General features: G+C 44.8%; 1 protein-coding gene and 2 long non-coding RNA genes across 5 annotated transcripts in view; 1 reads left to right on the plus strand and 2 right to left on the minus strand.

The window, feature by feature from the left end:
• The window catches only part of LOC109376690 (probable ATP-dependent RNA helicase DDX58), a 39,338-nt gene extending 24,127 nt beyond the window's left edge, over positions 1 to 15,211 (minus strand). Inside the window, exon 1 of the mRNA XM_019632773.1 lies at positions 15,130 to 15,211. Coding sequence (XP_019488318.1) covers positions 15,130 to 15,143 — 14 coding nt within the window. The 5' untranslated portion in view covers positions 15,144 to 15,211. The remainder of the gene's footprint in view (positions 1 to 15,129) is intronic.
• LOC109376691 (uncharacterized) lies at positions 604 to 12,442 on the minus strand. Of its 3 annotated transcripts, XR_002122770.1 has the most exons (4): positions 8,761 to 8,804; positions 2,878 to 2,963; positions 1,846 to 2,791; positions 604 to 1,371 (listed from the first exon to the last, which is right to left on the minus strand). It is a non-coding gene; the product is annotated as an uncharacterized LOC109376691 (long non-coding RNA). The 3 variants fall into 3 exon arrangements; XR_002122768.1 differs by lacking the exon at positions 604 to 1,371 and having other exon boundaries at positions 1,378 to 2,791; XR_002122769.1 differs by lacking the exons at positions 604 to 1,371; positions 8,761 to 8,804 and adding an exon at positions 12,352 to 12,442 and having other exon boundaries at positions 1,390 to 2,791.
• On the plus strand, positions 12,520 to 26,564 carry LOC109376692 (uncharacterized). Its single transcript, XR_002122771.1, has 3 exons — positions 12,520 to 12,729; positions 14,882 to 15,391; positions 26,527 to 26,564. It is a non-coding gene; the product is annotated as an uncharacterized LOC109376692 (long non-coding RNA).
• Positions 26,565 to 27,349: the final 785 nt, after the last annotated feature.

The raw sequence follows: 27,349 nt of genomic DNA on the forward strand, positions 1-27,349 counted from the left end.
AAACTGGCAGTGTTTTGATTCACTCAGTAAATAGGCTTGAGTAGCACATCCAAATGAGGAATATGTTGCCTCTGAAATAATAGATACTTAGAAAGCATTGTAATTTTTCTTTTTTTTTGGGGGGGGGGCAAAGTGCAACAACCACTTCTTCACTTTAGAAAGGATATCTTGACATGCCCCAGACCACTGGGCGCTTAGAAATTGTACTGAGGTGGAAGACCCTTGAATTTTTTTTTTTAAGATTTTTATTGGGGAATTGGGGGATGGGAACAGCACTGGGGAATTGGGGGAAGGGGAACAGACAAGTTGCTGTCCTTTTGTTCTTCAGTCTAGTTGTGGAGGGCGTTGCTTCACTAGCCCAAGTTGACACCATCACTGCGTTCTTCCTGGGCGAGACAGATCAGTCACCGGCTTCTGGACGGCCGCTCACAGCGGCTGCTGGCTACACAGGGTAGCCCGTGGCAACCCACTGCAGCCTACGCCATCGCCGGCGACTCACAGCAGCCCAGCTCCAGGTCGAGCTGTTGTTCAGCATCTTAGCTGTGGAGGGCAGTGTCACTGGCCCTCATATGTGGGATCCGAACCGGGGCCCTCATAGCATCCCAAGTGAGCTCTTAACCAACGCGCCACTCGGCTGACCCGTCCCTTGAATTTTTGTCTGATTTATTTCCCGCCTCCTGACACATACAAGTAAATGTCTTACCAGTAAGTCTGGAGTAGTTGCTATGTCTTGCCCACTAGATCCATAATCATAATGCTATCATTGTAATGCGCCAGTGTGACATATTGTAGAAGGAAATGGTAATCATAATCCATGCAGACTAAATTATGACATTGGGCTGAAGGATTGATATGCCTCTTAGACAGTGAAGGTGCATTGCAGGTATTGCCATCTGAAAGCAAACTGCTTCTGGTTGGTCTCATTGACAGACATAGAGAAAATGGCATTTGTCCAGATCAATAGCTACAAACCAGTACCAGGGGATGCGTTTCTGTGCTCAAGCCATGCAAAAACATCTGCCCCATTACTGCAGTCGGAGTCACCACTTTAGTTGGATTCATGATAATCCACTGTCATCTTCCAGAATCCATCTGTTTTTTTGCCAAGGCCAAACAGGAGACTTAAATAAGGGTGTTTTGGGAATCACCATTCTTGCATCTTTCAAGTCTTTCATGGTGGCACTAATTTCTGCAATCTCTCCAAGGATGTGATATTGCCTTTGGTTTACTATTTTAAAGGTTTGCTGCCTCCTGTTGTAAGTGTAGGGGGGTTCAAATGAGGGAAATGAGAGAAAGTCAGGGATGGGGTGTTAGCTACTTTCTACTGACTATTCAGAGAATACTTTTTGATGGTGACATTAAAACAAACACCTGAAAAACAAAAACAAAACAAAAACGAGGAAGTTGGAGGAAGGGCTGGGGGAAGGCAGAGGGAATAGCGAGTACAAAAGGCCTAAGGCAGTCAAGAGTTTAGTGGGTTCTAAAAAACAGACCAAAAAGAAGGAATAATGGGGCTGGTGTCAAAGTTTGAGCGAGGAGATCTGGAGCAGATGATGCCCAAGGGGATCTGATCGTACAGGTAGACTTGGCTTTACAGATCTTGGCAAGAAAATTTAGTTTTGGCCGAGTGTGTTTAAGCAAGTGGATTAGGTTTTAGGAATTTCCCCCTTTGACTGTTCAGACAGAGGGACCAGATATGGTGCTTGGACTGGGGTTGTCGAGGCGCCATTCCTTTGCGAGCTTTGGGCAAGAATACAAATAGTCTCACATTCCTTCGTAAATATTGGAAGTGTACGATGAAAGCTAACAAATGAGGACAGTAGACGCCTACTTTCACAAATACACCTTTATGACCGCCTGGAAGACTGCATTCTTGATTCCTTGGCATTTGATGTTGCTTTCCCCTCCCCTTCCCAACTCTGGCAGTCCTGCATGCAAGTCTCACACCAACAGACACCCCAGGACTCCCATTTTCATTCCAGCCACTCTCGCAGGCCTGGGGTGTGACAGGAAAATAATTCAAGGCACAAGTCATAATTTAAGTAACACCATAATTGCAATTCTCCAATCACCCAGCATTGTTACTGCAGTGAGGCCAGCCTTGCAACCAGCCCAGGTTCAGTGTGATCTTGGAGTTCCTGTTAAATATAGACCACGGATGGAATTTTGTACTCCTTTCCCAAAGAATATTCTGCCACCTTCAGGGCTAGCCAGGAGCAAAGTCAGTATCTTCCTCCAGCCTTCTCTGCATCAAAACCACAGTCTGCATTGGAGAGCACACAGTTACTTGGACAAAAGCTGCCTCCCGGGACACCAGACTGGGCCTGACACCAGGCCTTCCTGCGCCATCTTGTGGTGAAAAGTGAGAACACGCCGATCACCAAGGTGGGGAGAGATGCCAGAAATTTTGTGATGTAATTCTATATCAAATTTGGTTGTGTTCAGATTCTCCAAGGTTCTTAGTGATCAGGACAAAGGATATCCTACAGGAAGGATGTAGGTAATTGCAGCCTTCAGGAGATTTATGAGTTTGTTATACCAGCTTGGTTGGTAGTTAGTGGGAAAGGCAACAGCTCACCTGGAAGAAATCAGCGTCTCCCAGGATTTAGAACTGGAAGCAACGGTCTGGTCAGGTCAGAGGTCACACTGAGACATATAGACAGGTGCTTACCTGTGAAACACTCTTGCATGGGTCACCCCTGAGTCAAATCATTTATACAACAACTCTTATTTGTGCATCCTGGCTGAGCCAAGTTCTGGGGATACCATGGCTTTTCCCTCGCGTTGTCTCCTAGTGTAGAAGGGAAAAGCATCACACAATTACCCTGCAGTTCGCTGGGGTCATGATGGAGAACCATGCATGTGGCCTGAACTTACCGGGGAGGAAACTTCTGCAAGAGATCACAGCAAGGCAGTTTTCATGGAATGCATGAAAGTTAACAGGCAAAGCAAGAGGGGTCATCCTGGGTAGGAGAGAAAGAACCCACCTCAGACTCCGTGCCTCAACTCCAACAGGTCCTTGTTAATGAGCTGGGAGCAGGGACAGAAGGTAGAAACAGGGTGGCATGATCGGTGACCCACTATGTCAACCTACAGGTAGGTTCTCTGGATGCACAGAGCATCTTGCCAACACCATCCCATCAAAAGCACTCATATTGGATTATATTTGATGTCAGAGTGTTCACATGTCTGTATCTCCCCAAGACCATGGATCTGGGGCAGGACTAGACCTTCCCATTCCCAGCACTGTGCTTAGCACACAGGAGGCTCTTCAAAAATGTTTGCTGATGAGTGAATGGATGAATGAATATGTGAATTGTGAATTGTTCAGTGTTGAAGAGACTCCTGCTTCTCCCCAAGAAAGAAAAAAGAAGACAGCCGGCCGAGTGGCTCATTGGTTAAGAGTTGGCTTGGGAGCACGAGCTCTGGGCAGCAGGGCCGCCGGTTCAGATCCCACATGGGCCAGTAACACTGCACCCTCTACAGCTAAAATGGTGAACAACAGCTCAACCTGGAGCTGGGCTGCCGTAAGTCGCCTACAACGCCATAGGCTGCAGTGGGGCTGCCGTGGGCTGCCATAAGCTACCTTGAGTGGCCATCCAATGGCCGGCGACCGATCTGCCTCAGCTGGGAAGAGTGTAATGATCACAATACCAACATGGGCCAGTGAAGCGACGTCCTCTACTACTAGACTGAAGAACAAAAAGACAACAACTTGTCTGTTCCCCTCCCCCGATTCCCCAACGCTGCTCCCTCCCCTAATTCCCCAGTAGAAAATCTAAAATAGGGCCGGCCGAGTGGCTCAGTTGGTTAAGAGCTTATGCAAGAGTGTGAGCTCTGAGCAACAGCGGTTCGAGTCCAGCCCGAGCTGAGTTGCCGCTGAGCTGCCAACAGGTGGCAGGATGGCTCAACTAAAAAAAATAAATAAATAAATCTAAAAATTTAAAAATAAATAAATTTTAAAAAGAAAAAAGAAGAAAGTGGAAAGGTTATCATGTCCCCAGGCCCCCTCCCTAGCATTCAGCTTTGTACCTCGTGATGCCCTTCTCATCATCTTGTACATCACAGTGCGGTAAAGGAACCAGTCCCTCCACACAAGGAAAGGAGGTGCCCCTGGTCAGTCTAACAGGGCTGACCCAGTTTCATTTTTAAAGTGACTGCTTTACAGGAATTGCTCCACCCAATTCTTTATACGTCAAAGGCAAGGGAAATCCGCAAATCTGTAGAGACAGAACCGATTGGTGGTTGTGGAGCATGGGCGGACAGGGGAGTGGGAAGTGACTGCTACTGGGTTCGGGGTTTCCTATAAGTGTGATGAAAATGCTCTGAAACTAGATAGTAGTGCTGGTTGTATACCATTATAAAAGTACTAACAGCCTCTGATTTGTACACTTTAAATAGTTATTAATAAAACGGTAAAAATTACGTTACGTGCATTTTACATTAATTTTTAACAAGTAATAAGGACACAACAAAATGTTTCTGCAACACTGGCAAAAATCAGAGACCGGGAGGGATGCAGCCTGGGGGATCTGAACAGTGAGAATCAGCATTTGCAATGTGCTCAGAGCCTTCTCTTTCTGTGACTAACAGGCCCTCTTTCATCCCTGCTCAGGATATGCACCACGGACTCTTCACCCAACAACCATGCCCACATAGAGCCTCCAGCTGAGAATCAACCAAAGCTGTCGGGCCACTCAGGTCTGCAAACCACCCTGCTGGACTCTCTCAAGCGCAGGCTGCTGAGGAGCTTCTTCAGAAGACGCCACCCAGACTCCCTCCCCCAGTTCCACCAGTTCCACGCCTTCTCCCCTGGCTTCCAAACCGGCAGGTTGACGCCTCCACCCCAGCCCCTGCCCCTCTAGTGGGTGCTTGCTTTTGCGCGCCCATGTCAAGGTTGGAGATTAGTGGTGGCTTTATTACGGTCACCTGATCCTGAAACTGACCAGATCCCACCGCCTTGGTGGCTTTCAGGTGTGGTCTAGCAAGGCTGTGGGCCTTGTGTCCACCCACCATTAATCAGCAACTACAAACTGCCTCAGCGATGGCAAAGAGAGGGCCTCAGTGAAATCACGGTCCCAGACACAAAGGTCCATAGTCACAAATGTGCAAATAGCAGAGTTGTGTTGTGTTCTACCCAGGGACTTAGCCCTAGAGCTCGGACTAACACAGGTTCAGTATTGCGCAGATCAAACATTGCCTTCTAGGATGGGGCCTCACGCCATGCTTTCTTCTTGGAATGCTGCGGGCACACCCAGAGATTCCCGCACACAGAGCACCAAAAATGATTCATGTGGAGGTATCATGCCTGGGCATCTCAAAGTTTGGTGGAGGTTTTGAAAGGCAACTTAATGATTTTCACAGTTAATCACATGGCCTCTCATTGTGATGTAGGTTACGCTGTCTTCTCCCTCCTCTCACGACACAATTATTGGTGGGTTCACACCCAGAAATGCAGGGTTCCCTGTCCTTCCCCAGGGAGAAACACCCGCAGTGAGCATGAGGAGATCGTGCAATCTGGGGTGTTATTTCTCCTGAGCCCCCTTTAGAGTGAGGGAATTACACCTTGTGAAGATAAAAATGGAGACCTTCCAAGTGTTTCTGGAACAATGTCAATTTTGAAGCTTTGTGCCTTGGATTTGTTTTCTGTACAGGATATTACAAAGGTGTCGTATCTATTCCCTAGTTGAAAAGAAATGTAGTTTGTGCTGCTATGGAATTCCTCTCTCCTCGAGGAGGGATGTCTGGGGAGCACTGAGGGGCAGGGACAGCAATAGAATAGTATTTGAGGAAGTAATAATAACCAACATGGATTTATATTTAGTATAATTATAATGTTGTTAACACATGCTGCTAATATGTGACACCTCATTTCATCCACAGGAAAGCCTTACAGGGTATTTCTAGCACCATTTAACTGAAACCTTGAGGGGTCAGGTAGGCTGCCCAGAGTCACACAGCTGCAAGTCATGAAGTGTCTGGCTCCTGAGCCAGTGCTTATTAATGATGCTTGTAACCTCATCTGAGTAAGGGCATTGTCATGCGCACGTTCTCCAGTTTCCACTGTCATTTTGGCTCAGCTTGGGGATATGAGATGGGTTGCACCTTCTCTGAAGCCAACAGCTTTTCAGATGTAATGATTAGGCTCAGCTTATGTGTGTGGACCAGGCCAGTGTTTCTAGTTCCAGGTCAGCTTCTCTAGCAGTTCCTGGTGTCAACCCTAGAGGGTGTCAGTTCCCCAGCTCTTTCTTGCTGTGGGTTAAGGTAACTAGGGTCTGAACCACTGTTGCAGGGATAGGATGGGAAAGAGACTCTGTGTGTGTGTGTGTGTGTGTGTGTGTGTGTGTGTGTGTGTGTGTGTGTGTGAAAGAGAGAGAGACTGAGAGAGGCAAAGAAAGACAAGATCTATCCAGATGCGTAATCTGAAATTTTTATAAATCTCATTGGATATGAAGATTATGCCACAGGAGCCCTTGAGCTAAACTGAAGGAGCCACACTTCAAGTGGCATATGGCTTCGCCTGAAGGAAGAGATTTTATCTACTGCTCAGGCTTTACCTCTTAGAGTAATAGCCCCATTCATCTTCCTTATGGCCTATTTTCTGCATCTGCAAGAATCTGGAAGTAGATTCTTGCTAAAATGTGACTCAGGATGGCCAGATTATCAGCAAGTCTCACTGTGTGTAATTAAGTCCTTCAACCAGTGCTTAGAGAGAATTTAGTCACGGGGCTCAGTGACAGAAGATTCTCTCGAGGACGATGCACGCTGTCTACCACACGAGCCACCCCAGCTGCAACAGGCACAGGGTCTCAGCAAGTCTCCTGGGGAGGCTGATTCTCTTGTTCTCTCTCCACCCTTAGTTCAGAGCCACCTTCCCCAGCCCAACCCTCAACTTTCTATGACAAGGTAACTCATTATGGGGACCAGCTTCTCCAAAAGGACTGTTAGGAGGTAAACATTGCTCTTTCTTATTTTCCATGAAACTTAGTTCTTTAGGATCTCTCAGATTCCCTGTGATCTCAGAGGACGGTGGCTTTGCTACCAGAAGGAACTGAAAGGAGAAAACCTTAAAAATGTATCCCCTTGTCCCGGAGCTAATGTCATCGTTCTCTCAGGAAGCACAGCTCTGCTGTCACTTGCCTAAAAGTCCACTGGGGGGGGGGGGCAGCCAAGTGGTACGTTGGTTAAGAGCTGGCTTGGGACGCCAGAGGGCCCTGGTTTGGATCCCACATATGAGGGCCAGTGACACTGCCCTCTACAGCTAAGATGCTGAACAACAGGTCAACCTGGAGCTGAGCTGCCATGAGTCGCTGTTGATGGCGTAGGCTGCAGCCCCTGCTGCAGTGGGTTGCCATGGGCTACCGTGTGTAACCAGCAGCCAGCGTGAGTGGCCAGCAGCCGGCGATTGATCTGCCTCGCCCGGGAAGAGCGCAATGATGGTGCCAACTTGGGCCAGTGAAGCAACGTCCTCCACAACTAGACTGAAGAACAAAAGGACAGCAACTTGTCTGTTCCCCTTCCCCCAATTCCCCAGCACTGTTCCCATCCCTCCAATTCCCCAATAAAAATCTTTTTTAAAAAAGACAGCAACGTGTCTGTTCCCCTTTCCCTTATTCCGCAGCGCTGTTCCCATCCCCAAATTCCCCAATAAAAATCTTAAAAAAAAAAAAAAAGTCCACTTGGGGATTTGCAAACTGAAGAAAGTAACAGATGCCAGAAAGACCTGAGAGAAGGGGACACCAAGATATTGTCCAGCTGACAAAGTTGCTGCTCCTTGCAGAGACAGAAACAAAACTAGGCAGAAGCAAGAAAGGGTGGAAAGGGTGTGATGAACATGGTTTGTGCTCATCTGTGTTCTAGGTGCTACACCCTTATTGTCTCATTGGGTTCTCACAACTTTGTGAGGTCATGTCACAAATGTGTCAGAGAAAAGCAACCCGAGGCTTAGAGACATAAGGTGTGTCTGCCTAAGGCAGAGGTGAAGCCCAGCCGACTTGTCAGCTGCAATGTTCTGTGCAGTGTGAGGGAGGGGAAGAACAATTGAATTAACTGCCAACATTTAAAAATTAAGAGATTTTACCAAACTTTGGCTACTTGTCTTCTTGTGAAAAAGTGGAAATTCTGGCCACACTGGATTCACATTCCTACCTGGTGCTGGTTAGTGAGGAGGAGGTCCACTGCCCCCTACGGAGGCCACAGTCTCCGCATTTCACCCCATCTCCATCCAGCCCCCTAACTCCAAGAGTCCAATAGACCAGGAGAGAGCGCTCTGAAGCAGACTCTCCACCCCCATGGATGAAATTTTGCCTTGTGACAGAAATGACATTGCACTGGAGTGTGTGACCTCAGAGCTAATGGCACCCATAGTTATTGTCAGAGGTGAAATTCAGTCCCAGATCTGTCTGTCTAAAGCCAGGCGGCCTCCCGGAGGGCCTACGCAATCATGAAAGAGATGGGAAACCCACAGAGGCCCGCGTTGCTTAATGCCCAGGTGGTTGTCCGCTCCTAGGGGCGGGTAAAATTTCACCCAAACAGTCCCTGGAAGGGACAGGACTCACCTGCAGTTAAATCTAAACCTACCTGAGGCCCGGGAAAAGCCAGGAGCTCTGCCTGCAGGTGCTGTAGCAGGCTCTTCACCTGCCCAGTGGTGTGGGGAAAGCTGGCCCTGGGCTGAGGGAGCCACTGCCAGGAGGCAGGAGCATGTGAGGTTTGGACATCTCCCCCGTCCCTTCCCCCCCAGGCCTAGACCAGGCAGCTCACCTGTCACTTCCTGGCCCTCGCAAAACAGCATTTAGGGAGTCCAGGGAAAAGCAGAGCATGGCACTGTGGCAGTGGGCCCTAGATAAAGGTCTTCCCAGACCATGTGGTCATTAAGGATTTTGCACGAGCTTCAGACAAACACATTCTTGGACTGTGTGGTCAGCAAAACTTTCGCATTTAACATTTCCGAATTCCTACCTCACCCAGGAGCCAGTCAGGAACTGGCACAAGGCCACATGTCCTAATAAGGAACCTTAGCAGCTAACCCGGAAACCTCAGGTATATAGCCCTGAGTCCCACCCGGGTCGGAGCTCAGCCTCTGGATGTGAATCCGCTGAGCCAGTGCCAGCATTAGTAAAAGTTGCTTCCCATGCCTTGGTGTCCTGTCTCTTTGTCTGGGATCCCCGCAACAGCACAAATATGGGGCACCATGAGGGCCACCGGGGGTGACCGGGCTGGGGGAGGGAGGTAGGTTCTAGGGGTCTCACAAGCGGGAGGGGAATGGATGTTGCAGAATAAATAGTGCTTTTTTGTTAGACCCCTGAGGAAAGGGCACACTGGAGCATGGCCTCCAGGGAAGAAAGTTTGTTTTTGAAAACAGCAGCACGGTCACTTCACATAGGCACTGCTAGTGCCTGGGGGTCATGCATTTCTATCTCCCAGGCCAGCGCTCGCTGAGCACACTTACGACCTCTGCTAGAATGGTCAGACCCTTTTCCTCTCTCCATGAGCAATGTTCACATGGGCACATTTACATCACTCAGACAGCAGGAAGCTTGTTTGCTTTAAGAAACTTGGCCTTTTGTATTGCCACCTCCTACCAATGCTGAATAATACTAAAAGCTGAGCCACCAGCCAGAAGGGACCCGGTGGTGTGGGTGAGCAAGGCCACCCCTGCCTGCTGCTGCCCAGGACACCTGGTGGTCTACCCCACACTGAGGTTCAGCTCTTCATTCTGTTCTGCGGGGAGCTGTTTCATGATCACATATTCCTGCCACAAAGACCCAATTCCGAGCAATTCCTTGAGAGCCACTTCTCACTTTCTTTGTACACACTAGAGTTGTGGTCACTTTTGTTGGGTGCAAAATAAAATGCCTCCTTTGCCAGCTGCTGTGCCTTTACCCAGTGGGTACATAATTCATAAGCAGAACAAGCTCCTTCACTCTCTAGTTCCATCAAGAATGGAAACAAAGGGGCCATACTGACTGAAAGCATTATCTTAACAGCATGAAATAAACTTCTTTTCTTCCTTTTTTTTTTTACAACAAAAGCAGCTTTCCCCTGGAAAATACAAAGCTCAGCAGTCAATTTTCTTTCAAAAAGCATATACTAATCAAATAAATTGGGCTTAATACCTCTAAGGGTACCACCACTTTGCCTCTTTCTTTCTCATTCTTTTTCATGTTTTTGTCTTAAGCACTCTCAGAAATAAGAGATTTCCTGTCTGTGTGAATTGCAGGAGTTTCTCTCCTGAGCCATTTCTGTGGTGTTGCTGCATTCAGAGGACTTTCTTTAGTCTTGCAAATCCCCCTGGTCAGAAGTTTGAACTCCCCTCACCAGGAAAGCAGGGACAATTCGGAGGAAGATCTGAGAAGCTGCCAAGTGCATTCTGTGGTGGGTCCTGATCCACTTCTGAGCAACCTTCCTCAAGGCCCAGGAAAGAGGCTCATTCTTTTGTGGGCTGGGCCTGGGGCCTTCTAAGATCACACTGCACAGCAGGTATGGGGCCTCAAGTCTGTGGACAGGTTGCACATCCACCTGGAGAGAGAGCCTGGGGAGGAGAGACAGCCAGGAAGGAGGACACGCCTCTGAAACAGTTCTCTCTCTGCCCCTAGCCTATGGCTGCAGCCGAAACACCCACTCCTAGTTGTCCTGGCAGCCACGCACTCCAACATCCTGAACATTCCTGGTCCACCTGGAGGCAAGTTTGGATATGATAAAGATACACCTTTGCTGAGAGATCAGGAACAGAAGAGACTGCTGCCGGGTAGGGCAGTACACCAAAGTCACGTGAACCAGAGAGAAAGGAATTAAAGAAATTAAAGGTGGAGATAGGGAGATGGAAATTTTAAAAAACAGTGGAGAGACAAAACAAATAAATCAATAAAATTAATAAATGTTACCAAGTTCTTTTCAATTTTACAAGTTGTTTTTTTTACAAATTTAATTAAATTTCTTAAAACTTTTAAATTAAAGTCACATCTAAAAATTAATTCCAAATTTAAATCAAAATTACAAAACTAATCTGGTAGATTTCCTAATGTCAAATTCTCTTAAACATTAAGGACATTTGAGATATGTAATGCACATTATCCTGAATGATTATGAAATGTATTCTTAAATTTAACATAAAATCATACATATTTTGGGTCGATGACTTCATCATTTCTGCATTTCTATCTTTACCTTCAAGGCTGCAGTCATCTACCCAACTCAGAACAGTTTAATTATGTCAGACAAACTAAGAATTTCTAAATCAAAACATCAAGGCTCAGATTCAGGGTGAAAAATTCAAGACTGAGATTTGGGAACAGGCTGACTCTTTTCTTGTGGTTAAGCCCTATCTGCTTTGTCAACAGAGTCCCCAAGTTAACCCCTTTCAGTGAGAATTTGTCTTATTATTCCATTATCTGATTGTTTGCTTATGAATAGGTTCAGGTTAAGTCTTTTTGTTGAGACTACTACATGGATGGTGATGTACGTTTCCCATTGCATCCCATCAGGAGCATATTATGTCATTTTGGCTCAAAAAAAATTAAAGCTCTCTTTTCCTTGGTTGCCTTATTGTTGTATTTTTTATTTTTATGAAAGCAATGAATGCACATGATAAGAAATCAAACAGAAGTAACTAGTACAGGAGAAAAAGCACCAGTCTTTGAAGTTATTTCCTTACCTCCTGGTTCCACTGCCCAAAGATAACTCCTTTTAGTGGTTTTATGTATTTTTCAGCTTTATTGAGATGTAGTTGACAAATAAAATTGTGAGAAATTTAAAGTATGCATGGTATTGATGAAATTTGCAGATTCTCAATTGTTTTAGTTGTTTCACCTTTCAATTATTTTGATGATTATCATCATACCACTGATCACTATTTCTGGAATATGAGTTGCAACCCACTAGTGGGTCATGAAATTCATTTAGGGGGTCCTGACCAAATCTTTTTAAAGTGGAATGGAGGAGAGTAGAATGGTGTGGAATGTAATGGAAAATATGAGTGCATTTCATGTTAAGTAGTTTTGTAAAACTTTTGTTTCATTTGTAGTAAGCATGGATGTGCACAGGGTCAAAATGTGAAAATGCATATATATATATGTATATATATATATATATATATATATATATATATATATATATATATTAGTTTCTGTCAAAAAATGTTTGAACCTGCAGCTCTACATAATATGCTAGTAATTCAGTCTCATTTTCTAAACAAAAGACACTTATCTGTTATCTTCCTGATATGCAAAATAAGGCTTCTACTAATAGTTTTAGATCTTAGTGTAACTTTTGCCCTTATCTCTCTATTCTTACTCCATCAATTACAACAGCATTGCTTCTCCCAACTTGTAAGGTGAACGCATTAAGCCTTACCTTTCCTGCATTAGGAAAGCTGTGTTTCTGCTCCTTCCTAGAATCCAACGCACCTGTCTGCATGACTCTAAGCACAGGATGTCCCCGGGCCTCTGCCTTTCATTGTTCAGCAAACAGCAGGAAGGGAGGGGCCTCTGCAAAGTCACCAAAACTTCCTGGCCTCCAACCAGCCTTTAGGGCCAGTAGGAGCCTGGCCCTGCCCTAGAAACACCTGGTGAGACTGTGTCACACTGATGAGGCTATGGCTCTTCCCTTAGGTTTGGAAATGATCTTCACATTTCAAATAAGCTGTTTGTTCTGGATGCTGGGGCCTCTGGGTCTAAGGACATGAAGGTACTTGAAAATCACCTGCAGGAAATACGGAGCCAGGGTGTTCCGGTGAGTATATCTGGGGATAGCTGGAACTCAACCTTTGCCCAGCCCATCCAGTGACCCTGTTAGTTGATCTCTTTGTCCTGCCCTCTTGGTTTGGTTCCATTTTCAGTGACCCAGTACAAGGTGGCTGCAAAGACATGTTTTTATCCTATTGGTTTGGGATGAGGTAGGTAAAGTAGAGAAACAAGGAGGTGGCCATGAGATAGAATTGTTACGGGCAAAGTGAACACCTAAGAGTGTATGAAATTCCAGACAGTTTAGTGGTTTGTTTAAAGTGAACTTGTGGCACCAGCCGGGTGGCTCAGTTGGTTAGAGTCTGAGCTCTGAGCAATAGGGTAGCCAGTTCGAGTCCCACATGGGCAAGTGAACTGCACCCTCTGCAACTAGATTGAAGACAATGACTTGAGCTGAGCTTCCAGTGGGTGGCCAGAAAGTTAAAAATAATAATAATAAATAAAGTGAATTTGCCTTTTACAAATTACAAAAGCAATTCAAAAGTGATTTGTTGTGAAATATTTAGAAAATATTTTCTACTTGCAAACAAGTAGGAAAAAAAATCACCAACAAAATTTATTGAAGGGAACATAAAATAATAAATGAACAAATGGAATGAGACTGATCTTGAATGGCAATGTCTTACTAAATGTTTAATTTTCCCAAGTTATATAAATTTAATACAGTTCCAGTTAGCGTATGAATGAGACTGAGAACACTTTTTTAGAAACTATATATTTCAATGGAAGAATAAACGAAACATAATAAAGGTTCTGTAATCAATCAATCAATCAATTTTAAAAATCAGTCAATAAGTGGAATAGATCAGAATGTATAGAAGTAAATCACATGCACTGAAATATAATAGAAAACAAAGACGTTATTTCAACTTATTAGGGAAAATGTTTATTTAATAAAGGATGTAGTACAGCTGGCTATTTGCCTAGAAAGAACTAAGGTTGAACTCCTACTCACTATGTAACCCAAAAATAAATTATAGGCAGATTAAAACTTTTAATGTAAAAAAAAAAAACACCCCAATATCTTGAATGGCCCTTTATGAGAATGTGTTTTAAAAATAACTTTGGACTACACTGGGAAACCTTTTAAACCAAGATAGAAAACCCCATAAGTTTTCTGAGAAAATATCCCTATTTGACAACATAAAAGTTAAAAAAAAAAAATCTGGCCAACTAGTTGCATAAGCAAAGTTAGAAGTTGAGATAGATTGGGAAAAAATATTCTCAATGCTTTTGACACATAAAAGACTACTATCCACAGTATTCAAAAAGCTATCTGAACTTGGAATAAAAGTGGCAAATATCTCAATGTAAAAATACTAAGATGCCCCCTGGAATGTTCCTGCTGCCCCAGCCTGAGTGTAAATGTGGAGGATGTCCTCTCCCCAGTGCCAGGCAGTTGCCTCCTCTAGTTAGAGTTTACTGCTTCCCTGATGGGAAATGTGGCATTTCCCAGCAGGCTCAGGTTCCAGATGAGCTGTTGGAACTTTCAGGAACCCTTTCCTCTCTCATGAAGCCCTGCCTTTACTTTCTGATTGGGGCCTCAATGTGGCACAGTCAGCAGTGGGGGTAGTCTGGCTGGTCTCAGAAGAACCTGGTCACAGAAACCAGTGGTCAGCAATCAAGAACAGTGATCTGTGAGGGGTTCCCATTGCTCCTGCCAGGTGGGACTAGGGGCTGTGCTCCCCGGGCTATAGGGGGTCCTTGATGGGTTTTGAGCTGGGGTGGGGCATGATGTCTGCTTCACATCCTGCCCCCCAACTCCTGAAGTCAGGCAGGCAGAACCCGCCAAATAACCTGCCTTTATTTTGGAAATTTTGATTTTTGAATAGGGAGTGGAATGTAGCTGGCATTAAGATAGGCTCCCAGAGGGGACTGCCTAATGAATGATTCAACGTGGTGTGTGGCTGGGGTGGTTTTTAGTTAGGAAATTGTGTTGATTATTATGAGTCTGTAAATAGACTGATTTATTTACCCAAATAAGAGATGAAAAACCTACTTCAAGCCAATTACCAAAAATAAGTCAAATTTGAAATCACATTTCAACAACAGTTCCCATGACTACCTAATGTACTGGTAAAACCCCACTCTACTAGATATAATAATACTTACTCCCTTTTCCTCTGTCTTTGTTCATAAAGTGACCATCACCTGGCTGAAACTATCATTCAAGGTGAAGGAAGGTGGAAGTAAAACATTAGGAGTTGGGGAACATTAATTGATTGAGTCAACAATTCCAAAACCAACATTGAGACCCTCACCATCAATTTAACATGACCACAAGAATGAAAAGCCTCTACAAAATTTTATATTTGATAGATAGATTCTGCTTAAAGGCAACACTGAAGAAAGGACTACCCAGGGCTCCACCACAAAAGCACCAACTCACCCCAAGAACGACATGCCGCAATGCAGAAATGAGTGGCGGTGTTTCTAGCCGGCTCCTCCTGAGTCCCCGCAGCTGCATGGAGGCCTGTCCCATCCTGCGTGTTCTAAGTCTGTCCTGCAATGGCTCCCCTGTGTGGGAAAATCATCTTCTCGCTGCCTTTCTGGAGAAAGCTCAACGGGCCCAACCACCTAATATCACTGTAGCAGTTCGCATGTGACATACAGGACCAGCTGAACCCCCTGGCCAGCCAGGACGACCTCAGGTACATAGCCCAGCAGATCCACAGCGGAAAGCTGAGTCCTTGAGCCCAGGCAGGGGTCTGGGAGGGGCTCCAGGGATTCCCTTCTGTCCCCAATTCCAGAGTCTGAAGGGAGTGTGAGCCTGGGGAGGCAAAGGGGAAACTGCTCACCTACGTAATATTTCCAGACTTGTGACTATCACTCAGCCTCCGGTAATTTTCTGAACTGTGGTGTCTGCTCTCCTAGTCACACTAAGAGCTGTTGTTTTGTTTTGCTTTGGTTTGTTTGTTTTACAGTTTCTGTTAGTTAGGAAACACAGTTTCCGCTGCCCTGGGTGACCGGGCCTCTCTTCTGTCCCCTGGGCACCTGGTGCTGAGCTATGATTCCTGCAGTCTTCAGGTCTGCCCTCCATGGATGTTATCAGCTCCAAACAGACCTCTTGATTCACAAATAATCGAGAGACAGCAGTGAAAAGAGGATGTCCTGAGACAGTAAGACACAGTAAGCAGAGATCAGCAGAAATGATCAAGAAATGGGAACCTTTGCTCCAGGTTATGTTACATTAAGCACTGTGGTGGGGTTTGGGAGCTCGGTTCTCATTGCATCATATGACCTTCCCCACCAAAAGGACAGAGGCTGCATGTTCTTCCATCATGTGAAATCAGGGGACTGTGTGAGATAGTCTGGGGCTAGAAGAACAGTTCTTTTTTTTGTTTTGTTTTTTAAGATTTTATTGGGGAGTTGGGGAAGGGGAACAGAGAAGTTGCTGTCCTTTTGCTCTTCAGTCTAGTTGTGGAGGACGTTGCTTCACTGGCCCATGTTGGTATTATCATTGCACTCTTCCCGGGTGAGGCAGATCACTCGCTGACCTCTGGACGGCCGCTCACCGCGGCTCTTCGCAGCTCACACCGACTGCCGGCCACACACGGTAGCTTATGGCAGCCCACTACAGCAGGGGCTGCAGCCTACGCTGTCGCCTGTGACTCACGGCAGCCCAGCTCCAGGTCGAGCTGTTGTTCATGCTCTTAGCTGTAGAGGACAGTGTCACTGGCCCCCATGTGAGATCCGAACTGGGGCCCTGCTGCTCAGAGCTGGCGTCCCAAGCCAGCTCTTAACCAACGCGCCACTCAGCCGGCCCTAGAAGAACAGTTCTGAATATTAAACACCACAGGCAATTCTGAGAATTTTAAGAACCAGAAGCTGCCTCTCCAACCTCAGGTGCCACATCTCACCCTGTGGCTAGTTTGTGTGGATCATGTAGGCTTGAAATTAAAATGGAATCCTGAAGTCAGTGACCTTGAAAATGGAGTCTCACACAGTGATTGTGTCAGTCTTTGAACTTCAGTGAAACTACCAGCTAGTCTCCTGGCCCCTCCAGCAACACTCTGAAGTAATTGAATCCACGGATGGGGAAAAGTAAAGGATCAAAGCTCACAATGATAAGATGCTACTGGGTGTTAAAAATGATTTAACCATAATAATAAATTCACTCCTTTGGCACAGCATTTTTTTGCCTTCTGATATTTGTCCAGCAACTCTCTAGATTATAGAGTTTAATACATTTTATTTGGTATCACATTCCTCCTTGCCCTTGAACTTCAGTAGGGAAATAAATGAAGACATAAACATAGACAGGGAGAAAAAAAGAAGGGAAATCTAAATCAAGTGCCCCCCCCCCGCTGTGATTGGCCCCCAACCCCTCCTCCAGTACTGTCACTGTGGCCTGGTAACTAGTCTTTGGATCTTATTCAAATTTCACCAGTTGTCCTTCTGATGTCTTTTTTCTATGTCAGGACCCCACACTGCACTTCATCATTGGTCTCCTTAGGCTCCTCCAATTTGGGATGGTTCGTTTATCAGTGTGTCTTCCATGGCCCTGAAGAGTTGGCAGCGTCTGGGACTGAATTGCTGACAGTGTCCTACCAAATGCCTTATGGTGAACTGGATACTGGCTCTGCCCTCCAGGAATTTTTAATCAAAGGCTCAGTTTTGAAGGAATCACAGAGAGGGCATCTCTAATATTTAAACCAGACCACGGACAGAAAAATATTCCTGGTGCAAACAGGTGCAGAGTTTCAGCTTCCATGTGAGAACAGAGTCCACCTTGAATCACCATTATTTGTAGAACTAGCTCAGAACAGGGAGGGAAGAAAGGCGGGGTAAGTGTTCCAGAAAGGAATTTTTGTCACATTTTTTTTTCTTTCTGACTTTTGCTTTTTAAAGAAATACATGTGACCGGTAAAGGTAAAGTCCCCTCTGACCATCACCTGTAACCTCATTCCTCTCTTCCCCTTCTCAGGGCCAACCATTGTCATGATGGCGTATCTTTCTAGACCAGGGGTCGGCAAACTTTTGAGGTGGAAGAGCCAATCCTGTCCTTCACAACAATTTAAAAATTATTCAAGAACCATAAAACAAATGAAGTCACCATTATGTGAATAATATCCTTTAAAATTTTTATAAATGACACTGTGATAGTTTTATTTTCATTTTCAATTTTACTTCAGAACCACATGTATGTACCCAAAGAGCTGCATTTGGCTCACAAGCCACAGTTTGCCGACCCCTGTTCTAGACCATTTTTATGTATGTGTGTTAAAATTTTACATAACAATATAACATTCTGAATCTTTTTCGGAGAAATTTCAAGCCTTCAGAGAAGTGCAAAATAATACAATGAATCATCATATACTTTACACCTAAATTGACCAATTGTTTACAGTTTGCTACATTTGCTTTATCCCTCTCTTCTCTCTTTATTTACTTATTTACTTTTCAAACAAAATGATGCCCGAGGGCCCCGGTTCAGATCCCACACATGAGGGCCAGTGACACTGCCCTCTACAGCTAAGATGCTGAACAATGGTTCAACCTGGAGCAGGGCTGCCATGAGTCGCCGGCTATAGCTACGGAAGTAGGCTGCCGTCCCTGCTGCAGTGGGTTGCCATAAGCTACCGTGTGTAGCCGGCAGCCAGCATGAGCAGCCAGCAGCTGCCGTGAGTGGCCGTCCAGAAGCCGGTGACTGATCTGCCTTACCCAGGAAGAGTGCAATGATGGTGTCAGCTTGGGCCAGTAAAGCAACATCCTCCACAACTAAACTGAAGAACAAAACAACAGCAACTTGTCTGTTCCCCTTCCCCAGATTCCCCAGTGCTGTTCCCCTCCCCCAACCCCCCAATTACAAACAAAACAAACAAACAAAACAAAAAAAAAACTACAGGATTCCCTGAAATTATACAACTCTTTTTGGCCCCATCTATGTCCAGAGTCCACAGAGGTCTTACTGAACCCTGACAGTGTAACCCCTGAAAAGCCACTCCAAAATGTAGAGCCAGCGCTAGCTATTCCTGCATAAAGAGTGGTTAGATGCCAGCCAGGCTGTGAACCCCAGAGGGCAGTGGGAGAGCTGAGCTTCAAAGCAGAAGGCCTTCATTAAGAGTAAAAAAGATCATTTCAGTTTTGCAAGATGAGAAAAGTTCAGGAGATGGATGGTGGTGATGGCTGCACAGTAATGTGAATGTACTTAATGCCCTTACACTGTGCAGTTAAAATGGTTAAAGTGACAACTTTTATGTTATATCTCTTTATTCACAATTTTTTAAAAAGAAGAGAAACAAGATAAAACTGGAATCTAACACTATCGATGTAACAGGAAAGCCTGCAAAGAACTGTACACGACTACTCACTGTGTTTAGAGCAGCCCAGAAAAGCAGGGGGGATAGAAAAGCAATGATAGATTGCTTTTCAAAAGAATTTAATTTTTGTTATTTCAGAGAAAACCTTTAAAGTGGTTATTATTGGGGGGAGAAGTAAGAATTTTGTTTGGCTTTTGTTTTTATTTACTGTTTAGTTTTGTTTGTTTGTTTCAGTTTGAATTTATACATGGGATGGCCCCATAGTCTTTTCAGGACATTGGATTCCTGAGGACTTAATCAGTCCAAGCTGTTTATGAGGCTGTAAGTGCTCTGATTCATCATTTTCTAGATGTTTGCTGAGCACCTATTACAGGCACCTGCCCCAGGCTCACAACAGGGCACAAAGCAGAGCAGGCCTGGGCTTGCTCAGCGAGGCCGGACACGGAACTTAACTCAGCAGCTGCCTGAGGAATTCGCTCTCGGGGGCTATTTTCAGGGATTATATCTGTGCTTTGGGTCACAACCTGAGGATGAGGTCAGGCTGTATCATAACAAACAAAAGTCACAAGCTGATGAGAGGCCTGAGCCTCAGACCCTCATGCCTAGGACTCAGCAGCTTCCAGACATGGACGGGACAGGAAGAGCAGTGTCTGTCCCAGCCAAACAGCCTGGCCAGAGGGAAGAAAGGGATGTGCCCCAGAAAGGGAATTTCAAGGAGCAGCCAGCAATCTTCCATCTGTACCTCTAGACATGCGGGTGGCGGAGTAGGAAATAACCCAAGGACCACCCCCCTCAGATGGTGGTTGGCTCATGATTGTTGTTTACAAAGCTAACTCTTTGCTCAAAAAAGAGTGAAGACATGTGTGGGCGTGGGGAGGAGGGGCCGAAAAGGAGTTTCACAAATGACAGCAGAAGTCCCCTGGGATTGGGCTGTGCTAGGCTCAGGACGCTTGGTGAAGGCGGCCGTTCAGGCGCTTAAGGCAGTGACTCCAGCCTGTGGGTTTCCAGTCAGGGGTATAGAGAAGAGACCAACACAAGCTCTTGGTAGATGAAGTGTCTTGTCTGTGGAGGAGAGACTGTACCATGACATGACTGCTGCCAGACCCATGAGCTAGATCTGGGTCAGAATGGAGATTACTTCCTGTAATTCCCTACAGAGAAGTCTGATGCACCTCTCTCCTCTGCCCTACAGCATGCTGGCTCCTGGTACAGGCTGTTGGTCTGCCCTGGGCAAGCATGTAAGGCATTTTCCCTTATCTGGGATGAGTCACACTGCAGTACCCCTAGCCATCCTGCCCTGATCTATATAGTTCTTTAGTGCCTGCCAAGAAGCTTGAGGGATATCCACTTTGTCTTGCCACCACCCAAGACACACCATGTAACGTAAATTTTCCTTAATAAACTCTGTTCATTCCCAGACCATAGTGGCCAGCTTCTTTCTTTAGTCTTTCCCGGCCCTCCACTTACAGAGGTAGGTTTTCAGTCTTGGGTCTGTGTGTACAAACATTGTTTCACTGAAATAGCAGAATTTTATAATGAAAAGAGACTTACAGGTGGTTTGGTTTAACCATGCTCTTTGAGGACTGGAAAAAACAAGTTTAAGAGATTTAGACAAAATTTTACTGTTCAGTTATTAATGATTCGGACTGTTCGGCCATCTGGGGGTCTTTTATACTCCTCTGCTAAGAATTTATATTGTAATGTATTGTGTGTTGTTGGGGAGAAAAAGTTTTACTTTATCCTTCTAAGTTCTTTGGCTGGTCTAATAACCAAATTGACATAGACATAGTCACAGGAGAAAAACTAATTTAATTACATGTGTGAGCCTGTTAACCTAAAAATAAAAGACCAAAGTGAGAGTCAACAAGCATTTATTTGAAAAACAAAACATAAACAAACAAAAAAACCCCAGCTATTCAGGAAATACTGATTTCAGGCAGAAACCCAAATAGTTTCCAACTAGGAGACAAAGGCAATAGGTATTTATGAGAATGGGCAGGGGAACAATTAATAGAAGGAACAATCAATAGAAGGAAGGCATTTCTATTGGTGCAGATAAGCAAACATAGTGACACTAGTTCTAAAGAAAGTTTTTAATTTTCAGTCCGATAGTCATCAGTCTGCTATTCATAATATCTGCTTTCTTGTTATCCTTTCAAACAGTTCTTTGAAACATATGTTGCTTTAGGCCCAGTCCACAGGTTACTTTGCCTTATTTTAACATTTTAAAGGTTTAGGAGTGAGACATGCAAGGGATTTCAGTCCTCTGGGATTTCAGTCTCAACTCCATTTTAAAGTGCTTCCATTCTTTTTTTTTTTTTTTTTTAAGATTGCATTGGGGAGTTGGGGAAGGGGAACAATGTTGGGGAATTGGGGAGGGGGACATCCAAGTTGTCCTTCAATCTTAGCTGTGGAGGGTGCAGCTAGCTCAGCTCCAAGTCCAGTCGCCATCCGGCCGACCATCAGCAGCTCAGGGCAGCTCAGCTCAACTTGCAGTGTTCAATCTTAGTCGCGGGTGGGCATAGCCCATCATCATGCAGGAGTCCAACCGGCAACCTTGTTGTTAGGAGCACGTGCTCTCACCAGCTGAGCCATCCTGCCACCAGTTGACAGCTCAGCGGCAGCTCAGCTGGGGCACAGCTCACTGGCCCATGTGGGAATGAGCCAGCGACCCTGTTGCTCAGAGCTCATGCTCTTAACCAACTGAGCCACTGGGCCAGCCCCCATTATTATTTTTTTTACAAGCCCCATAAAAATATGAGACTCAAGGGCCAGTTGGGCAGTTGAGGCTTATATGCCAAACCTGAGCTAAGGAATGTGATGGGGGCCTGGGGTTTCAAAGGGGAGACAGGTAATTACAGAACAATGAGAAAAGCAGATATTTGCCCTGCCATACAGATGGGACTTTCAGATGAAATGTTACCTCTGGCAATAGCTCTTTTTCTGGGCCTGCCCTCATCTCCTAACTAAATACTTCTAGGTAATTAAGGGAGCGGTAAAAGTTTTTCTTCAATCTGCTGGATCTTGATTGTCTTCAGGCAAAATAAACCATGTGTCAAAGTGGGATATCTTTGGGAGTCTCCTTAGATAGAACCCCTTCATGTGTATATGTGTGTCATAAGTGTATACATGCACGTGTGTGTTGTGTAAGTGCGCATGCATATGTGTACATTTGCTTATATGTGCATAAGTGTGTGCGTGAGTGTATGTGTATGTGTGTTGTATGTGTACATGTGCAGATAAATGTGTATGTGTGCCTATATGTAAGTGTATGTGTGCACATATGTTATAAATGTGTTTTTGTGTGGGAGTGTGTGCATATGTGTATGTCAGTATGTTTGTTCATGTGTGTATTATGTATAAATGTGTTTGTGTATGTGTATGTGTGTTGTGCATCTTGTGTATAAGTATATATGTGATGTGTGTATTGTATATATGTGTATGTTTGTGCATTTGTATGTGTATTGTGTGTATTGTGTATAGTTGTGTGTGTGATGTACTGTGTATAAGTGTGTATGTGTGTGATATGTGTATTTTGTATAAGTGTGTATGTGTGTGATGTGTGTATTGTGTATAAGTGTGTGCTTATGTGTGTGGAGTGTGTATTGTGTATAAGTGTGTGTGTGGTGTGTGTATTGTATATAAGCATGTGTGTGATGTGTGTATAAGTGAGTGATATGTGCATTGTGTATAAGTGTGTGTTTCTGTGTGAATGAGTGTGGGGTGTGTATTGTGTATAAGTGTGTGTGTTTGTGTGTGTCTCTACTTCTTGAGGTGAGGGCGTCTCAGGACATAAAGAGAATCTGTCCTTCCATCCAGGAGCCTTGATTCTCACTGATTCAGCCTTGAGCACCCATTTCCCACAAGCAAGGTGACTAACAGAGCATCAGGAGAGCTTTCTTCTCCCCACACCTCCACGCCCTATCCCGGCCTTGTGAGCCCCACCGGCTCTGCAGAGCCCTCAGGGTGAGTCACCGCCAGCACCCCTCGTATTCTTTCTGTCTCCCAACAAGGGAAGGCCAGTCTCCCTAGAAGGAGGTCAGCCCTGCCTCCTCTCTATCACCTGACTCTGACCAACACTCTCTGGGAAGGAGAACGCTGAGTGTTGCTCCTCCTGCCTTGCGCTGCTCTGAAGTCAGCAACCCACAGCCCTCCGCGCTGGACCTCCCCGACTTGGCAGTGCTCTTGGCTTTCCGGGCAATTTGATGCAATGAGAGTTTTTATCCCTTTGGCTATTTTTTATAACATATTTTAATGTAACTGAAACCATACAAAACGTACACTTTTATAGCTTGTTTTCTTTTAACCTAATACTATGACAGCTATTTTTCTATGTTATTAGAAGCTCTTTAGAAACATCAGTTTTAATGGATGCATAACACTACGACAGTGCTGTCATATCCCAATTGATTTAACCTCCCGACCACGAAACACTCAGGAGTTCCACTATTATAAATAAAGCTGGAATAAACACCTTTATGCACATTTTTTCTGTATGCTGGACTGGACATGACACGTTTACTTTTGGATTTTGTCACTTGCAATTAAAATCCAAGCAGAGAAGCATTTCTTGCAGAGCAAAAAAATTGCATTTGTGTTGTTCTCTATGGGGTTTTCTTTTTCCCCAGGAAACATTTTTATCTATTAACTATTGACATGCCTTAAATACATTTTAATACAGTTTTTGCTTTTAGAATATCACTCTCTGAGCAAGAATAAAAAGAAAATTCAATCTTTCCACCATCGTGAGAGACAAAAACTATTAGTTATAGTTATTGATAGTTTAGAAAAGTTTCAGTTTCAAAACTCATTTTTTTATAATGCCATACAAAATTTTAGGATTACTTTCAAATCAGGGAAATATTTATGAAGTTCCATTTTTTTCGTATGTAAGTTGTAGGATTTTCTGACATGTGGAGTTCTCTTATCCAGTGACTTATTTTAAATGCTCGTTAATTGTCAACAGTTGTGGACCAGTGTGTTACGGTCGATGTGTTTCTCCATCTGGTTTGATGTCTATGCAGGCATCTCTCACTGGGAAGGCAGCCTTACCGGTGTTCTGGTCTCTTCTCTTTGCGTGGCTCCCCTGCCATCTGGCCCAGGGTTCCCAGTTCTCCTATCTCTGAATATTGCTGCACCTGGGAGTCAGCCATCCAGCCATATCCCTGCCCACCTTGGTACTGGGAAATTACTGGAGGGCTTTATCAGTCAACACAGGCAGTAAATAGTGAAGACCCCCACTAAAGGCCTCTGATTCAGAGAACACCCAGCACTAGGGTAAAAATGCAAAACCTGTTATTTACCTTTGTAGACTGTTCTGATTTGTGAATTCATCCAATTGCTTTCTCCTGATGACATTGAACTTTTCCCTCCATAAATTTTTTTTTTTTTTTTTTTTAGCTGAGCCATTCTGCCACCCATTGGCAGCTCAGCAGCAGCTCAGCTCTGGCAGGGAATCAAACCGCTGTTGCTCAGAGCTCAAACTCTTGAGCGAGCTCTTAACCAACTGAACCACTCAGCCGGCCCTTCCTCCATAAACTCTTGATTGGATTCTCTTTCATCATTTTGGCAGGAATGCTATCTTGAAAATAAGAAATAAAAATGAATTTTACTTCTCTCTGCCCCCAAAGCTGTAGCAGGAAGCTGTTTTCCAATAAAGAATATGTCTTACTGACTGTGAACCCTGTGCCAGTGGTTTCCACACTGTGGGAATTTCATGGAATAGTACAATTTCAATAAAGAACACGGGAAACTGACACTCTGTTTTGCAAAGTAAGACCACTTAGAAACAGCGACAACTATCAAATGCTACCACCAATCATCCCCTCCTTCAATTTTTAAAAACATTGTAATGCCTAAAAAAAAAAGATTAAAAAAATTGAAAAGTTTTAATGTTACAATAATAGACATTTCTTTCAATTGAATAATGTAATCTTAGGGGGGGGGGAAATCACCCAGTGGTCCTTATTTTTCTTCATTTCATCAAACTAGTGACCTGTTTTTTATGGTGAGCGTGGCTTTAAATTTTATTGTCATTTTGTTGTTGTTGTTGTTTTTACCCAGAAGCCTTTGCTATTTGCTGTGTGTAGAAACATGGGGATAACCCCATAGGCCCCTTTCCATGAAACATTTTGTGTCCATGTTGATTCCATCCACTGAAAACTATAAAACTCACCTACTTTCCATAGACAGGACCACACTTTAGGAAGCACCATAATTATAGTTGCACTTAAAACAAAATCACACGATCTCAGTGTTAGGAGGAAACATGGAAGTCATGCAGTTTGGGGAGAGCATGACCCCACCATAAAAATACAAGAGTCATCGCTTCTTGGCCTTTTGGCTAAGATCAAGTGTAAAAATACAAGAGTAAGTCAATCTATCCTCGAACAGTCCCAAGATAGAGACTTGGAAAAGCAGATTTTAATTCATAAATGCGCTGACCCTTGCCGCCTGAACTTCCCATCCTTGTTCTGTCTTCCACGTTAAACAGAAATCTTGATACTCACCCACAATAGCCACTTAAATATTTTTTTAAATACTTATTATGCTGCTTGGTGATTTTTTTTCATCTCCTAAAAATGTGTACAGTAAAAGACAAGCTTATCTTGAGTTAGCTTTTGGAATTTGGAAGGACCTTTGTCTCGCTCTGAAAAGCCTGGATTTTTATTGAAAGCCAGGAGCTCAAAAGTACTTTGGGGGCCAACTGAGTGGCGCATTGGTTAGGGGTTGGCTTGGGACGTCAGCTCTGAGCATCAAGGCCCCAGTTCAGATCCCAGATGAGGGCTAGTGATGCTGCGCCCTCTACAGCTAAGATGGTGAACAACAGCTCAACCGGGAGCTGGGCTGCCATGAGTCCCTGGTGACTGTGTAGGCTGCAGTGGGGCTGGCCGGTAGTGGGCGTGAGCTTTTGTGAGCTGCCGTGAGCCACCGTGAGCCGCTGTGAGCAACTGTCCAATGGCCAGCGAGTGACTGCCCTACCCGGGAAGAGCACAATGATCATAATACCAACATGGGCCAGTGAAGCGACATCCTCCACAACTAGACTGCAGAACAAACTAAAGGACAGCAACTTGTCGGTCCCCTTTCCCAATTCCCCAACACTGTTCCCCTCCCCCAATTCCCCAATAAAATCTTTTTTTAAAAAGTACTTTTGGAAGTTAGAGCCTGAACATTTGACTCTTTTTCATTTCACTTTTCCTTTAATCATCCTAACACTTCCCAAAGCAAGGAGTACCTCTGGCTGAATCAAAGGAGGGTTGCATATAAGAAAGTCAGCAAGAAATGATTATCACTCAAAAAATACTATCCTCATCATATTTGAAGTTAAGGGGCTGAGGGGAGAGGGGAATGAGGAGCTAGTTTTTAATTTAAGGGATACAGAGTTTCAGTTTGAGATGATGAAAAAGTTCTAGAGATGGATGGTGGTGATGGTTACACAATACTATGAATGTACTAAATCAAAAATGGTTAAAATGATAAATTTTGTTGTATATACTTCACCACAATTTTTTTTTTTAAAGTTAAGCTTGCGGGCCGGCCAAGTGGCACATTGGTTAAGAGCTGGCTTGGAACACCAGAGGGCCCCGGTTCGGATCCCACATATGAGGGCCAGTGACACTGCCCTCTACAGCTAAGATGCTGAACAACATCAACCTGGAGCTGGGCTGCCGTGAGTCGCCGGCGATGGCGTAGGCTGCAGCCCCTGTGGCAGTGGGTTGCCATGGGCTCCCATGTGTGTAGTCCGCAGCCAGCGTGAGTGGCCAGCAGCCACTGTGAGTGGCCGTCCAGAAGCCGGCGACTGATCTCCCTCGCCTGGGAAGAGCGCAATGATGGTGCTAACTTGGGCCAGTGAAGCAATGTTCTCCACAGCTAGACTGAAGAACAAAAAAAAGGACAGCAAGTTGTCTGTTCCCCTTCCCCCAATTCCCCAGCACTGTTCCCACCCCCCAATTCCCCAATAAAAATATTTTTAAAAAAATTAAGCGTGCTTCCCAGTGAACCCTTAAGTATGGGAAATTCTCTTGACATGAGAAAAAAACTGACAACTATGGAAAGGGGTGCTTTTAGGATGGCAGCGGTGACAACTTGGGAGACTGGTGGAAGTACAAGTTACATCCAGCTACCTGGTATTACTTTAAGTGTGACAAACTAACCTTGATTTGCTGTCTGCCCACACTGTCTTCAGTTGTGAGCTCTGAGCAAACAGGAGTCGAGTGCTCTGTGTGTCTTACATGCAGCAGCATATTACCTGTTTTGCCCATGCAAATAGTCGTGTGCTTTATGGACTGCCCAAAGGTGCATGGAGGAGGGGTGGTTGGGGCCCATGTTTCAACCTGCATTCAA

The sequence above is a fragment of the Hipposideros armiger genome, unplaced genomic scaffold, assembly GCF_001890085.2.
Source record: "Hipposideros armiger isolate ML-2016 unplaced genomic scaffold, ASM189008v1 scaffold_1171, whole genome shotgun sequence".
Lineage (NCBI taxonomy): Eukaryota > Metazoa > Chordata > Mammalia > Chiroptera > Hipposideridae > Hipposideros > Hipposideros armiger.